Source organism: Hypomesus transpacificus, chromosome 9, assembly GCF_021917145.1.
Source record: "Hypomesus transpacificus isolate Combined female chromosome 9, fHypTra1, whole genome shotgun sequence".
NCBI lineage: Eukaryota > Metazoa > Chordata > Actinopteri > Osmeriformes > Osmeridae > Hypomesus > Hypomesus transpacificus.
The window spans coordinates 4590448-4604846 of record NC_061068.1 but is presented as its reverse complement, the minus strand read 5'-3'; the positions used below and the strand labels follow the sequence as shown (position 1 = coordinate 4604846).

The 14399-nt window shown below is 41.3% G+C and overlaps 1 protein-coding gene across 1 annotated transcript in view; it reads left to right on the top strand.

The window, feature by feature from the left end:
• Positions 1-12412, top strand: part of fhit (fragile histidine triad diadenosine triphosphatase) — a 126686-nt gene extending 114274 nt beyond the window's left edge. Inside the window, exon 9 of the mRNA XM_047026022.1 lies at positions 11895-12412. Within this exon, the coding sequence (XP_046881978.1) occupies positions 11895-11993 (99 nt within the window). The 3' untranslated portion in view covers positions 11994-12412. The remainder of the gene's footprint in view (positions 1-11894) is intronic.
• The last annotated feature ends 1987 nt before the right edge of the window (positions 12413-14399 follow it).

Genomic DNA, 14399 nt, shown 5'->3' with positions numbered 1-14399 from the left:
AATTAATCAGGTTTGATTTGGATGGTATCACCAGCACGTTTGGGTTTAAATATCAGTCACTATTGGCTGTAGTATACAATGCAAAAGACTATTTCAATCAGGAGAGTCCCGGGAAGAGTAAGTGATGTTTATTACAGGATGATAAATGTACTACAGTGTTTGGAGCTTAGACCCCATGGGGTATTAATAATCAAAGGTCCCCTGCCCAGCATCAGAAGAAGAATCCCCCACAGAATCCAGACACTGGTGGGGTGGCGGCAGCCGACGACCCAGCCAAGGAGTCGAAGAGCAGAGACAAGGCCCGGGTGGGGACGTGGAGGTGGAGGGTCGCGCACTTGATAGCATGGACAAACTACACAGGGAAAGAATCGTATTTAAAGGCACGGGATCATTGTGATAGGCTGACATCAACGTGGAAGATTTGACAGTGTTGATTGATTAACGGGAGCGCTAATCGACCTGAAACCCAGATGACAGCTTAACATAGGAAGAAGGAAAGTAGAGCATTCTTAGCGTGGGGAGGAGGTAGTGAAATATTATTGAGTATGCCCGAGTGCAGGGGTAGGTCTTGCCTGACTGAACTTGCGATAAGCTTCATTTGTTGTGCAAACATACAGCTTTTTGTTTGAAACAGCTTAACCCTAACCTCATGATTGTTATGCTTATCTCTAACCTGAATATTAGAATAGCTAAAGGTAACCTCTATTAATGTACACATTTGGAACTGTGCATCCTTGGCAGTGCTAATACTGTATCTCTGCTATGCCAATCCCTAATGCAAATACAATTATTATCTTACATGGGAAATATGCTTAGTTTACCAACACCGGAATTTCCTCTGACTATGGTTTGAACCACTATGGTCTACATTAATTTTACGCTATGTCATCTGTTTATTTCTTAGCTATGACGCTTAAACTCAAACACTTTGCATCAGGTTTGATTCCTCTGGAGACAAAACAAAGGATGTGTGTTTTCTTCCTCTGACAAAGGTTTTGTGGCTCTTCACATGTTGTTGTAGTGCACTGATCAAATCCCTTCTGTTCAAACTCGAGTCATTTCGTAGCCTGCGTTGTTCTCTTGGTGGAGATCATTAAGCACAGAGTAGGTACACAATCACACAGCATTCAATCTGCCTCTAATAAATCCACAAATGCACTGAGCTCTTTTCCCAGAAAGCATCATCTGTCTGGACATCTGGTGTTTATTCCACTTTTCCATCATGACAGCTATTCGAGCATGTCATTGGAAAATTAACGTCAAACTCAAATGTCAATCTTAATAGCAGCGCTTAGGCTTTCTTTATCATTGCTATAATGTGTTGCAAACCTGACTTTTGTAGTCTATTAGTGGTCAATTTAAGCTCATTCCCATCTTTGATTGGCAAGGGCAAAGCTGTTTGAACAATGAAAATAAGCTTTGCTAATACAACAGGGCAGTTTTATATCAGCAGTCATTAGTAAGCTAACATGGTATTGTAAACACAGTATACCCATATTTGAGACCGTTTTCTTGATCTGTCAGTTTTCATAGTTTGGGATAAAGGATCATTGTAATCAAATAGACCTCATTGTCTTCTTTGAGACCAGAGCTAATCGGGAGAATTTAATACAAAATATGTCAAGATGACTTTCACAAGGACCAAGCCGGTGACGCTTATGTACGGGTACAACCTGGGAGCCCACATGTCTGTAAGTAGTGCTTCAATATTTATAAGCCCTGCCTGCAAAACAGTTGATATTATTATGCAAATGTGAAGTGCAATAGGTTAACACAGATTTTCAGTCCAATGTAACCCTCCGTGCCCCCCTGTTTAGCTCCCTCAGCAAAACAGTGCATGAGGCCTGGTAAATGTAAAAGCCACTATGGTCATAAATTAATCTCTCTGTGTGTGTGTCCGTCTGTGTGTAGGTGTGTGTTTTCCCTTCTTCAGTGTACCTATGAAATCTGTTCACCTGTTCTGCACAAAATATGTTTTCTGCTAAGATAATTGAAAATAGCTGTGCAAAATACTGTAAATAAGTGCCACATTCTGGAATGGCATTTCTTCGTTTCGAGTGCAATATAACAAAGGGAGATCTTTAGTTTCAGTGAAAAGCTTCATAACAAAGACAAAAACTCGATTAGTGATTGTGTCCTACATCCCGGTTCCCCTTTACGAATCTGCTGCTGGGGTAGTCCGCTCAGCTTTAGAAGAAGAAAAGGTGAAAAAAGGAAAGCAAGATAAGTTGTCACGCTGAGTAATTAGTTTTCATGGGCCAAAAGGGGATGGCAGAATGTTGTGACACACACCAGATTGTCCACCGATCTACCGAGATGCTCTGTCTTGTCTAGAGGCCCCTGTAGAGGGAATTTTCCCCCCCAAACTCCCCCTTTCCGCTCAGCCACACCCCACAAAGGCTGGACTCCAGCAAAATACACCACCAATTAAGCCAAACTCTCAGACAGGGAGAGATAAGAAGATTAGAATAGTTCTTTGCTTGATTTGCATATTGCACTGCACCAACTGTAAAAATACTTTCATACTCCAAATGGGCTCATATTTCAAAGTAATGCCTATTCTAGAAGTGTTATGTCCTTGGTACACCTGTAAAGTTTTCAAAAGCAATTTAAATATAACTCATGACAGCTTATTGCTTTGCATAAAGACAGGTGACTGTTGGCTCATTAAGCACTGACGTGCAACAAAAAACCTGCTAGTGATCTGTGCATTACTGGTGGCAGGTCTAAATGAGATGGAATGAATGAATTCTCAAAATCAAGCTGCCATTTTGAGATGATTCACAGTACATTTATAAAGCACTGGCTGTCTCATTCGCAATATCTGAATGATAGCTTCATGTCCAACCACAGGACAGTGAACAACTCCCACATTATTTGTATAAAATGTAATCTTTTGTGGCATACTTTATGTTTATTTCTTATACCATCATGAAACTACAGTATTTAACTAGAGATCTTGTATGTGAATTTCTGTCACTTACTGTATAGATTTTGGATATACTGCAACTTGAGAATCTTGGACACTTGGTATCACAACAGATTTCACAGCAGCGATCACTGTAGCATACTGTAGTATGTTTAACAGTTATGTGTTACATTTGGTATCTGCTAAAAGCTAAGTGAAAAGGGGATCTCTAGAGGGAAAGGACAGAGGGGGTGAGAGGGTGAGAGAGAGGGAAGACTGATACACAGGAAAGGACTGAGAAAGATGAGGTAAGTTGAGTGAGAGAGAGGCACAGTCAAAGGGAGGGAGACACAGAAGGTCAGGTGTTTAATAAGGGGCAGTGCACTATCCTCTGTCAGCACAGTGGATGCCTGCAGAAGAATGTGTATGTGGGATGTGATCCAGGACCATCTGAACGGTTTCATCAAAGAGCCGTATCCCTGTTATAGTACACACTTATGTGTTCTCTGCATGGAAGTCTGTCAAGCACAATTATTTCCTGACAATGAGCAATCAGTTTTTTTTTCTCTGTGCTGACTCGCATTAGTAATAGGATGAAGGGAAAGTTAGTTTTATTATACAGACTGTAGGGACAATTATAAAGACAGGCTGTTTTTGCCTCACACCTCAATCAAATTGAAATAAGACATCATTTGCTAATGTGTGGAAAAATTGTGTCTTTGTAGATCAAATTTCTGTCATTCTCTTTTATTATGATATTTTATCTTATTTGGCAACAGACAATGCAAATTACTGGGTGCTTTTTGGATTATTTCATTGCAAGCTTCTTAAACTCTCATTTTATATATACAGTATGTCCTGCAATGCATCTAGACCAAGTTCCTAGGTTTCTCCATGTACATAAATCCGGCATTAATATGCAGAGCATTGTGCATTATAAAGCTAATGTTCCCACGGAGCTTTCTTGAGTACTATCCAAACTTTCCAATGTTAAAGAATAACAATTCAATCATTAGCGGTTTCTAAGCACGTCCCAGGGAATAAAGTGACCTCTTTTAAGAAAACCAGTGAAACATAATATCTAAGCCCTAGAGATTCATCCACTGAGATCCAACTTTTAATAGAAGCACCGACTATAACCAGGGGTGGATTAAGATGGTCAGGGGCCCCTAGGCTGCTCTTTGTGTGAGCCTCCTCCCTTAAACAATGTGCTTTACTAGAAACATATATTTAGTGCCATTCATGGTCCACATTCAAATAAGGTGAACTTGTATACACACACATTGAGACAGCCAATACTACAGTGTTTTCTTTACATTCCTACAAGTGGTGGACCAGAACAGTAAGAACATTACCACCACACCACATAGGTAAGATGAAAAATTGAACATTACAGACAAAACACAAATAACAAGCAAAGCAACAGAATACCCTGCATTCACAGTTCAATTGCAAGCTGGTAATTGCTTTTAACTTTATTAAAGATCCCCTGACATGCTGTTTTTGGATGCTTTTATATAGGCCTTAGTGGTCCCCTAATACTGTATCTGAAGTCTATTTCCCGAAATTCAGCCTTGGTGCAGAATTTCAGCCACTACGAGCAGTTCAGCAATGAGCTTTCCTCAGGACAAGCTGTTTCTGTGTCTGTAGCTTTAAATGCTATCATTTTTTCATTGTTGGTTCCAAATTATCTGTGCGGGCAAAGCAGAGAAAGGGGAGTTACAATAGAGTTGTGACGTCACAATAGGGGGGTTTTCAAAACTGCGTGTTTGAGCTCTCATTTTCTCAAAGGCGGAGAAGAATACATTGACCATGTACCAGATAGAGCAGGCTTGTTTAAGTTTTCACACCAGGTTGCAAAGTGTTCCCCTTTCAACACAAAGGGGATCCAGAAACAGAACTGAATGAATCAGTTGGTCAGACTGCTTTAGATGGCCGGAAATTTAGAAGGAAAATTAAAAAGGAAAATAAATAGTGTGCTCTCTTTCATCGGTGTGTGGGACCTCCTATGAGGGAGCGGAACCCACAAAGTACACGGTACCTAAACTGGCTGTCAACCCATGCTGCTAGCAGTAAAGCACATTGAATGCGTCCGGTTACTTTTTTATACGATTAAGTCCTAGCTAGTGCACCTATAGATCTTACATGGAAACATACTTGTTTTTTCAAGTGACTAACTACGAAAAAGAACAATTAAATAGTCAGGTGGACCTTGTAGTTATGCAAACAAATGGAATTTAATGACCAAGTAATACATTTGCATAGTACAATTTGCCCTAAGGCACCTTGTGATTACATGACCTATGAATAACAATATGGATCAAACGAAACAATGTGGATAATACATTCAAAGGACATCTTTCAGCTACCGCATGTTCAGAATTTAAAGTTATTATAAATTATAGGAATAATTCTGTGCGTGCAAAAAGCCAACACCAGAAACGGTCAGCCTTTTTGCCAGTACCAAGTTCAAGCCTATAACATCCGGGAAGACAGATCACTTTGCTTAAGGAGAGTAATTGACAGGCAATGTCTCAAGCCAGTATCACTTGAGCATCTTCTCAAGGCATTCTAAACTGGATGTTCATGTGTGTGAGACCATATAGGAGATGCAGCATGGAGCAGTCGTTATCTCCTTTCTGGTAAAACCATCATGTGGAGGTCAGGATGACCTCAGTCACCCTAAGGTCACTGTTTAATGAAAGCATGTCCTGTCTGACTTATGGGGTCCTGGCCTGCATGCAGTATGACACCCGTTTGCCACAGGAGAAAATGGGGTTGCTAGGGGTTAATCAAGTGCAATTTCTCTCTCTTGATGTGGTATTACCTGCTGGACTCTGAGAGCGGTCTCTGATGTTTTCTGAAAGGCCTCATACAGTGTGTTGCATCTTGTCGTGGCTTCGTCCCATGTTGAAGGCCAAAATACTGAGGGTCCCTCAACATGCACCACAACATATTGCTGTAGAATGATCTATTTAGTCTTTTTATCATTCTTAATTCACTGTATATTTACTGTGCTGAAGAAGCTGCAATTCAACTAAATTCCGAACATCTTAGAATCCCTGAGGGGCAGTCATTAGAACATCCACACTACTATCTCTCTCTCGCTCTCTTCCTCTCTGTCTTGCTCTCTCGCTCACTCACTCTCTTCCTCTCTGTCTTGCTCTCTCGCTCACTCACTCTCTTCCTCTCTGTCTTGCTCTCTCGCTCACTCACTCTCTTCCTCTCTATCTTGCTCTCTCGCTCACTCACTCTCTCCCTCTCTGTCTTGCTCTCTCGCTCACTCACTCTCGCTCACCTCTCTCCCGCTTTCTGATAGTCTTCTTCAGCGTGTCTCCAGTGTACTTTGAGAGAGGTCCTAGTCTGTTTATTAGTCTCTTCTGTGAGAGCAGACTTCTCCTGACACTGGTCCATGTTTAGAGCGCCTACTGTGGTGGGCTCAGCAGGGAGTAGCGCCTTGCAGAGAGGCTAACCGTGGCACCAGCCCAATGGGATCACTGCGTGTGTTCTGTCTCGCATCTGACAGGCCTGCACTGTGGACCCTCTTGAGCATAATCAGTGAGTCTGACAATATAGGCGCAGTTGACAGGCTGTCAAAAGGGGTATTTTATAAAAAAAATCTGGGGAATATAATTTTTTTTTGTTTAGTAATTACCACACCAGCTGCTTAAATGTCTTACAAGCCATCAAGATGGCTTCAGTCAAACAAGAAAGAGGTGGAGAACAGCTCGGGCAATCTGTTCTTACTGTGGTTGTGTGAACAAATGGCTACGTGCTTTCTTTAGCTTTCTTTCTGTTGGTGAGGGAAGTGTGAATGTTAAACGGAAGGTAGACTCCTGGAGTCTTGGTAGCACAAATTCAGACTTGTGTTCTGTGAGAAGTGCTGGACTGGATGTACTGCATCACCACATATAGTGTCATGATTAGTTTACGATCAACAGAGTTCATTCATTGAAGTGCTTAACTATCAATAGTGGACAATGTATTATCTTTATTTGAGATGTTGGGGAACCAGGAGATCCCTGGGAATGAGTGAAGTGCCACTTTATAGTGTCACTTGGACTCAAGCTGGGGTCTGGTCAGCCTGTAAGCTGGGTCAACTGGGTGAAAGTGTCTGTGACCTAGAACATGTGATGGAACCGCCTTCATGATGGCACAATCGCACTTACCACAGTCACTAACTCTCTGATATTTCAAAAGGGCTGGACAATTAAAAATGTTGCCTTCAAAGAAATCTGTAATGTCATTGCTTGAGGCAATCTTGTCTAGTGAGGCACTGCGTAGTCTTTAGATGCCCTGTGATCATGTGTGAAATATTTGTGTAGTTTGTAACCAAGGTTGTCATCTATTCAGATAACCAGGTAGGGATATTTTACCGTAGCCTAGCAACCAAAATAACACATAGTATAGAAAGTGCTATGCCCTGATTTGTGTCTTGATTATCCCAAAAATATATAAATAAATGCAAAACACTGAAACATAAAGTATCAGAAAGTCCTTTGTTACTTGAGACAGGGGTGACTTGATATCCCATGTGAAATCAACCCAGCCTAAAAACACAAACCAGAGACACTATCAGGTTTCTGTTAATTAGATTCATGAAAACATGTCTGGGAAATGCAGATTGCCATAGGTAATTACTAGTAAAGATTAAAAGATAATACTGCAGCTGCTATTTCTGTTTTAAGGCTAGTGGTTCAATAAGTGGCAGGGAATGTGAGAGCGTGTCTTGTGATTGCATGCACAAATGGTGTTTTGCATATTCATAAAGCTAAAGAAATTAAATACATTTACAAATGTAACTTTTAAAACAAAATTGAGAGTTACCATATGATACATTAAATTGCTCATTTGGATACAATAATGTACAATGTGTATGAAATTACCAATCCCTCGCACCGACAAACTAGGAAAGAACATGTTGTCCTCACTGTAACTTTACTTTTGGTGTTGACGTTTTGTTATTGAAGCCTTTTGTCAAGGTCATAAACTTTCACTGTGCTATTTTACTGCCACTAACCTTCCATGTATGTTTGTACTTTTCAAAATCCTATCTGAATCTAGCTTTGTTTCTTTATTCATTACATGGCCCTGATACTGTACACCTGATAAATGGGGAAATTAATTCCACAAACGAACGTTTATGTCTAAATTGGGTTTGACAAATTATTCAAAGAGGAGACTGTATTCTCAGAGAGAACAAAAGCTCTCCTCTGAGGCCTCTCTGTGCACTGGTGATTATCCGATGACCTCCAATGTGACATTGGGGTGCCACCACATGTATGTCAAGGTCCTCCAGTAAAGAGCTGACTTGGGGCTTTTACTCCACTCAGAATTAGGTGTAAAATGTCAAGAAGCAAAAAAAAAAAACAAAAAAAACGTTTACGTCTTTTAATAAGGTCACATATTGACACGTTACATGGTGCTTTGTGGGACGTTTTTTACATAGGCCTCGTGTGTCCCCACCGATGTGAACCGACAACTGGCACATTAGCCCCCAAACACAGCGTGAGATAGATAGCTGTAGCTCCAGTACCTACAGATGGCCCCACGTGTGAGTAATGTGTCCATGTGTGGGTGGAGACACTTCCTAGCCATTAGTATTCATGGGCATGTTTGTCTCTGAGAACGTTAGCAGGGCTTCTGTGACTACATTAGCAGGCTTGCTTCTGAGAAGTGGGGCTGCACTAAAGAGGTTAACACAGAACCTCCGGGACACACACACACACAGACACCAGCGCCTGTTTGGACAACCGCACAGCTGCTAGCTAGGACACAAGGGGATCAGCTTTCCCTACTCTCAGACACACAGCAGGGAAATGAAACCCTTCCACTCAACACACACACACAAACACACACAGCTCCAGTACGATATGTAGGCACACGCATTGCTCACACAACATACATGGTTGACATACATACATTGATGATTACATTTTATGATATACTGAACTGTAACAGTTGCACTTTTTCTGTGTGTGTCTTCCATGGTATTGCTGTTGATTAAATACATTCATTAAACTCTCATTGGCATCCTTAAGGCTTCTGTAGTCATCAGCCAAAGGATTGATGGTTGGATACTTCCTCTTGACATTTTGATTGTAAGGAGGTGTTCTGATAACCAGAAGAAATACATTACCCACCATTCATTTTTTCTCTGCTTCTATCCAATGTGTTGTTGAAGTCAAGTTAAGTTTATCTTTTGTATTTTAAAGGCATTACTGACTACAGCCTTCTCTTCTCCTCTCTTCACTCCACAACCCTCAGCCCCACCCCAGTACACAATGTCATCCCACCAATAGCATGCAGTCCTCCCCATGCAGATATAGTTTAGGGCTAAATGGAGGAGATCCTAATCCAGTATGATGGTCTAAGATGGGTCTTGGCAGGAAGTGAAGCAGTACACTTGTAAGCTCCATGCTAGCCCACACACAGGGGGCCCGCATAGCCCCCAGAGGCCCTGGAGAGACACCAACCCCCCTCCCCCTTTGTTCTGACAACAGCCCATTTCTAGCTCTCAGCGGGACCTGAACCGACAATCTCTCCGGCCAGGGTCAGATCCTATAGTGCTTCTAACAGAGAAATCCCCAACTAAACAGAGCAGCGTTTGTCAGACTTGCTCGGGGACGATGTATTGAAATAATGACTCCTGGTGCTTGAACTTCCAGACGGTTAGAAGAAAAAGCAGAGAAACATTGAAATCTATCACACGCTGAGTCATTTTACTGCCTCACTTCCAGAAAGCATAAAACATCTCTCTCGTCTGTGTCCCACTGTACCAGTTCGGCAACAGCAACTGGTTGGTAATTTTATGGAACAGTTTTTCACCTGATGTAACATGCCCAAAGCATGTTAGATGTGCTGGGAAAATTGCCCAGAAAGGCAATATCACTGCTCAGTGTGAGTGGGTTTGCTGTGTATTTCATATCTTTACTTGGGCATAAAACAATATCAAATTTCCACCAGAGTACACTAGCCTTAAGGGTCTCCCTGCAACTTAGCATCATCTAAACATCAGCCTCATATGACAAGGCTGTCTGTGGTTCCCCAGCAGTTAAAGCCCCTCTTGCTGTTGTTGTAGCTTCATGGTTCACAGTGTGTATCCATCAGATTCCCCCTTCTCACACGAGCCTCCAGTGACTATGAAAATGGCAACATCTCCTAAACCTCAGTCTGTCAGCTCCACTGTCCGCGGGGAAGCATTAGTGTGATGAAGTACATAGTTTCCCTCTAAATCTGAGAATGGTGCCGTTCAAAAGCAGCTACCACCACTGGAGCAGATGTCAGGATGTGTCACAGTCAAAAACCTAAATCATCTCCCCTATGTCTATCTAGTCAATGAACCATACAGTAATTGCTCCCACTTGGTATTTTTGTGAGGGAGTAATATGTATATTTCCGACATACTTTATACAATTAAATGCTGCTTGTATACAAAATACTGGAGGTATATCTAAACCAGGGGTCGGCAACAGGCGGCCCGCGGGCCAATTGTGGCCCGCCAGCGATTTTATTTGGCCCGTCAAAATATTTCCAATTATATATTTTTTATAACGTTTTTTTCCCCGTCGACTTTTATTTTGAAACCGGAAACTGGGTATGGTGTCATTAGATGTTGTCGACTTCATGCAGCGCCGGCGTCGCCTGCAGCCCGGTTGACTTGAAGTAACCAATGGCATTCTCAGCTTCAAGGCAGCCGGCTGTCGGCGCTGCCGTCGCTGCATGAAGTCGAATACACTTATTGACTTTTCTGAAGTATTTTTTCGCCATGTCATCGCTACCATATGATCGCTACACCTCACGGCTGACAGATCGCCTGAGGTGAAAGCACAGTTATGGTTAGTAATCATGGGCAGCGCTCTCTATGGCAGCGCTAGGAAGGGGCTAGCAGGTGCTTCAGCACCCCCAAGAAAGACCAAAGCACCCCGATAGCACCCCCCACGACATTGCTTATTAATTTATAGTTTCAGGCCCGGAATGGCCATCGGGAGAATAGGGAGAATTCACGGTGGGCCGCTTTGCCCGCTTATAAATTGGGCCAGAAGATCGCCTGCTTTCTCTTTGTTTTTTTCACACACCGAATAACAGGATATGCCTTAAGTTTGTTAAGTTACTGTGTGACTGAAAAGTAAGCTAATAGGCTACATTATGTTTTAATCTAATTAAGCGCATGATCAGACCGTGCATTAAAAAGTGCAGTTCAGTTGTCGCGCATGTTTCTCAAACACAAACCATAATTTATTGTTGTGGAGGGAGTTAGCTAGATTAAGCTGAAGCGAAAAAAATAAAATGGAAGGGATAAGATCCCAGGAGGAACTGAAAAAGCCAGGTAAAAAATTAAATTTTTGCTCGCATTAATGTGAAGTTCCGATTTCACCTCACATTAAAACCTTGACTAGGTCCTAGTAATCCTATTCTCACTTGATGACAGTATTTATGTGCACCAACGATGACGACCCACCACGTTGGGATGACAGTGACGACCATGTTGATACAGTTCGTTAACAGACCACCAATGGGCTCATGCACATGGTTTATTATCGTTAGCTATTTTTAGTAGACATACCCATTCTCCATATAGGCCTAGTTGTTGCGAGTGCACGTATCGCAAGGGCACCTATCGCAGCGTCTAAATAGGCAGTAACCCAGACTCTGGCCCGCCGTCTAGTGGCGAGGAAAAATACTGGCCCGTGGCCCAAGTTACTTGCCGACCCCTGATCTAAACAATGTTATTGTTGTTAGCCCTGTGCCTACTTAGCCATGTTCCTGTAGTCCCTGGCAGTTTTTACTACAAACCCTATCAATCTCCTTCAGTGACAAGACGCTGTTGCTAAACATTAGTACCGGTCAAAAGCCATGCTTTTCCCCTGCTGTTTTTGAAAAAGGCATATGAAAATGATACTGCGCTTCATGAACATGACAGGAGTAAAAAGGGTGTATGTTTAGTGAATGCTCATGAATGGTGTAATGTACTGTGTCCATGCAGCTCCAGAAGCACGACCGAGAGAGCGAAGACGTGTCTTTGTGGAGGACAGAGGAGGAGATGGCTGTGGAGGCTTCCAGTCTGAGGGAACAGTTCAGCTAGATCAACCTGGTAAACTCCTGTGTCTCTACTGACTCCACAGGGTTTTTAACCCATATTCAATCCTGTACTTTAAACACATGAACTCAAAATAGAAATAGCAAATATTACACACACAGTGTGTAAAGTCATATTTTTGTGAGATCTTTTGTAGATGACATCTCTGACAAAGAAGGTTGGACATGATTCATTCTAACTGTACCTGAATAGATCATTTGTTCTTAGTTTATTATTTTTGATTCAGCATCTTGTATAACTACATGCCGAGATGGTCTGTGTGATGGAAGTTGATGATGCTTTTGTTTGGTGCATCTGGTGAAAAACCTCATTTAAATATGGATGTGGAACAGTGAGATCTATTGTGTTTAATTGTGACATTGTTAAATTGTGAATCATTGTCTTTTGTGTAACTGGTTCATTAAAATACATTTTGAACATAAAGTACTTGGTGAGGAATCACTTCTTTTTTTGTTTTTACATGCCGTGGTGCAAAGTTGTGTCTGACTGTAAGGCCTGCTGTTCAATTTACACACTGAAAATACTGTGAAAAGATTTGCAAACAGGTAAGGTTGTGGCTAACATTTGTTCATCATTTCTTTCTTCTGAATATTGTCATTGAAGAAATACAGTTATGTTATGACAGAATCTCTGACAGCTGTTATTGATGAATTTGTGGTATTTATGACTAACAAATTGCACAGCACACTGATCTTTCTTCTTTTATTGATGTTGGAGTAAAATGCCAATCTTGCCATTAACTCAGCAGGAAGTGAAAACACAATTCTTCCATTTAAATACAGCGTGCCAGTCTCTCGCTGTGTTAATCACGTTGTAAAAAGCTCCATGAATTTTAAACAATATTATTAAGCAGGAAGCATTCTTAAAAGGCAAATCGTTCAACAATCAGGGGAGGATATCTGTTTATTGCGAATACGGCTAAATGAAAACTTCCCCCCCACACTCAAAAACATCAAAGTTACAGTGCCTGTCTGCCCATGGCCAGGTCAGGTTCCATTCAAGGCATAAGTGACTTATAGTAATTTGGTATAATTAGCAGTTACATATTTGAATAGGATGTCGTTAAAGCATATTGAACATAATTAGCTATTGGACAAAGAATTGCTCATGCTGTGGACTAGAATTCCAATTAAAATGTACGTCCAGATTTTATTTAATGGATGACTTAGAAAGCTCTTATTTACGAAGGTGCTGTTTAATTACCTCGCTGCCATGGTTGTAAGGCCTAATGACTCCCTACATCGTTCATAAGGCAATGATACAATTAATCACTTTAAGATTTGTTTCCTATAACCTATAGGACTAATATCTTTATTGTGCTTAAAAAGAATATGTGTTTTAGTTCTGTCGAAGTTCATAGGGAGGAAGTACATAATAATAGTTTCCATTTCCTGAAAGCTCTTACAGCATTTGTTTATGCATCAAATTTGACTTGCAAAACATAAACACCATTCAGGCATATTTGAATAGCTGTAGGGAATCATATTTCAATGTTAAAAGAGAGAAACTTGTAATAGATGTTGATTGCTGTAGATTGTCAGGGAAGCTTTTTAGTGGTCGTCAGCATGGGATGTGAAAATTATTCTGAAATTTCATTGGACACAGGGACCACACACACACACACACACAAACACACACAAACACACACACACAGATAATGTTGTCCTTCATTACTTGTGTAGTTTGACAATGTACTGTACAGTATGTATTTTCAACAGTAATTGGTGAATATTTTAATCTTCTACCTCCTGCGTCCTCTATCTACCTCCCTGTGGTTTGTGAATTCTAGCTGGTTAAAGAAAAAGTAATAGAAAAAAAACTGTAAATTCCACAAAAACTTCAAAGTTCTTTAAATGAATTAAAATTACATTATGTTACAGGAGATTGGGATGGGTCCAGTGGGGCCGTGGCATGCCGGTTTGCCCGTGGCTCAGAAAATGAAGTGATTATGTAAGCCGTCATAGAGCTGGCCTCTGCCATGGCTGCTGAGGGCGGGAGGCTGTCCCATGACTGTGGCATTTCCAGGGCACAGTGCCGGTAATGTGTCAGCACCCTGCGCTTTGGGTTACATGCCACAGCATTACCGGCAAACTTAACAGCAAAAATCATACAACAAGGCTTAGATGTTGCTCCCTTGTGTGAGGGAGGGAGGAAGGAGGGAGACAGGAAGTTGTTGTTGAACTTGTTGTCTTTCTAAATACACAGTGAGACACCTCAGTCCAAAATAATGACCTCTCCAAGTTTTTATTTTTTATGATTAGTTTAATACTTCATAGAACTTTTTGCTCCCATTGCAAAATCTTAAAATATATATTTGGTGCAAAGGAGTAATTCATACTAGTCTATTGTTCAGCAGTTTGACAGAGTGTAGAGGTGAAGCTGAACCTACAC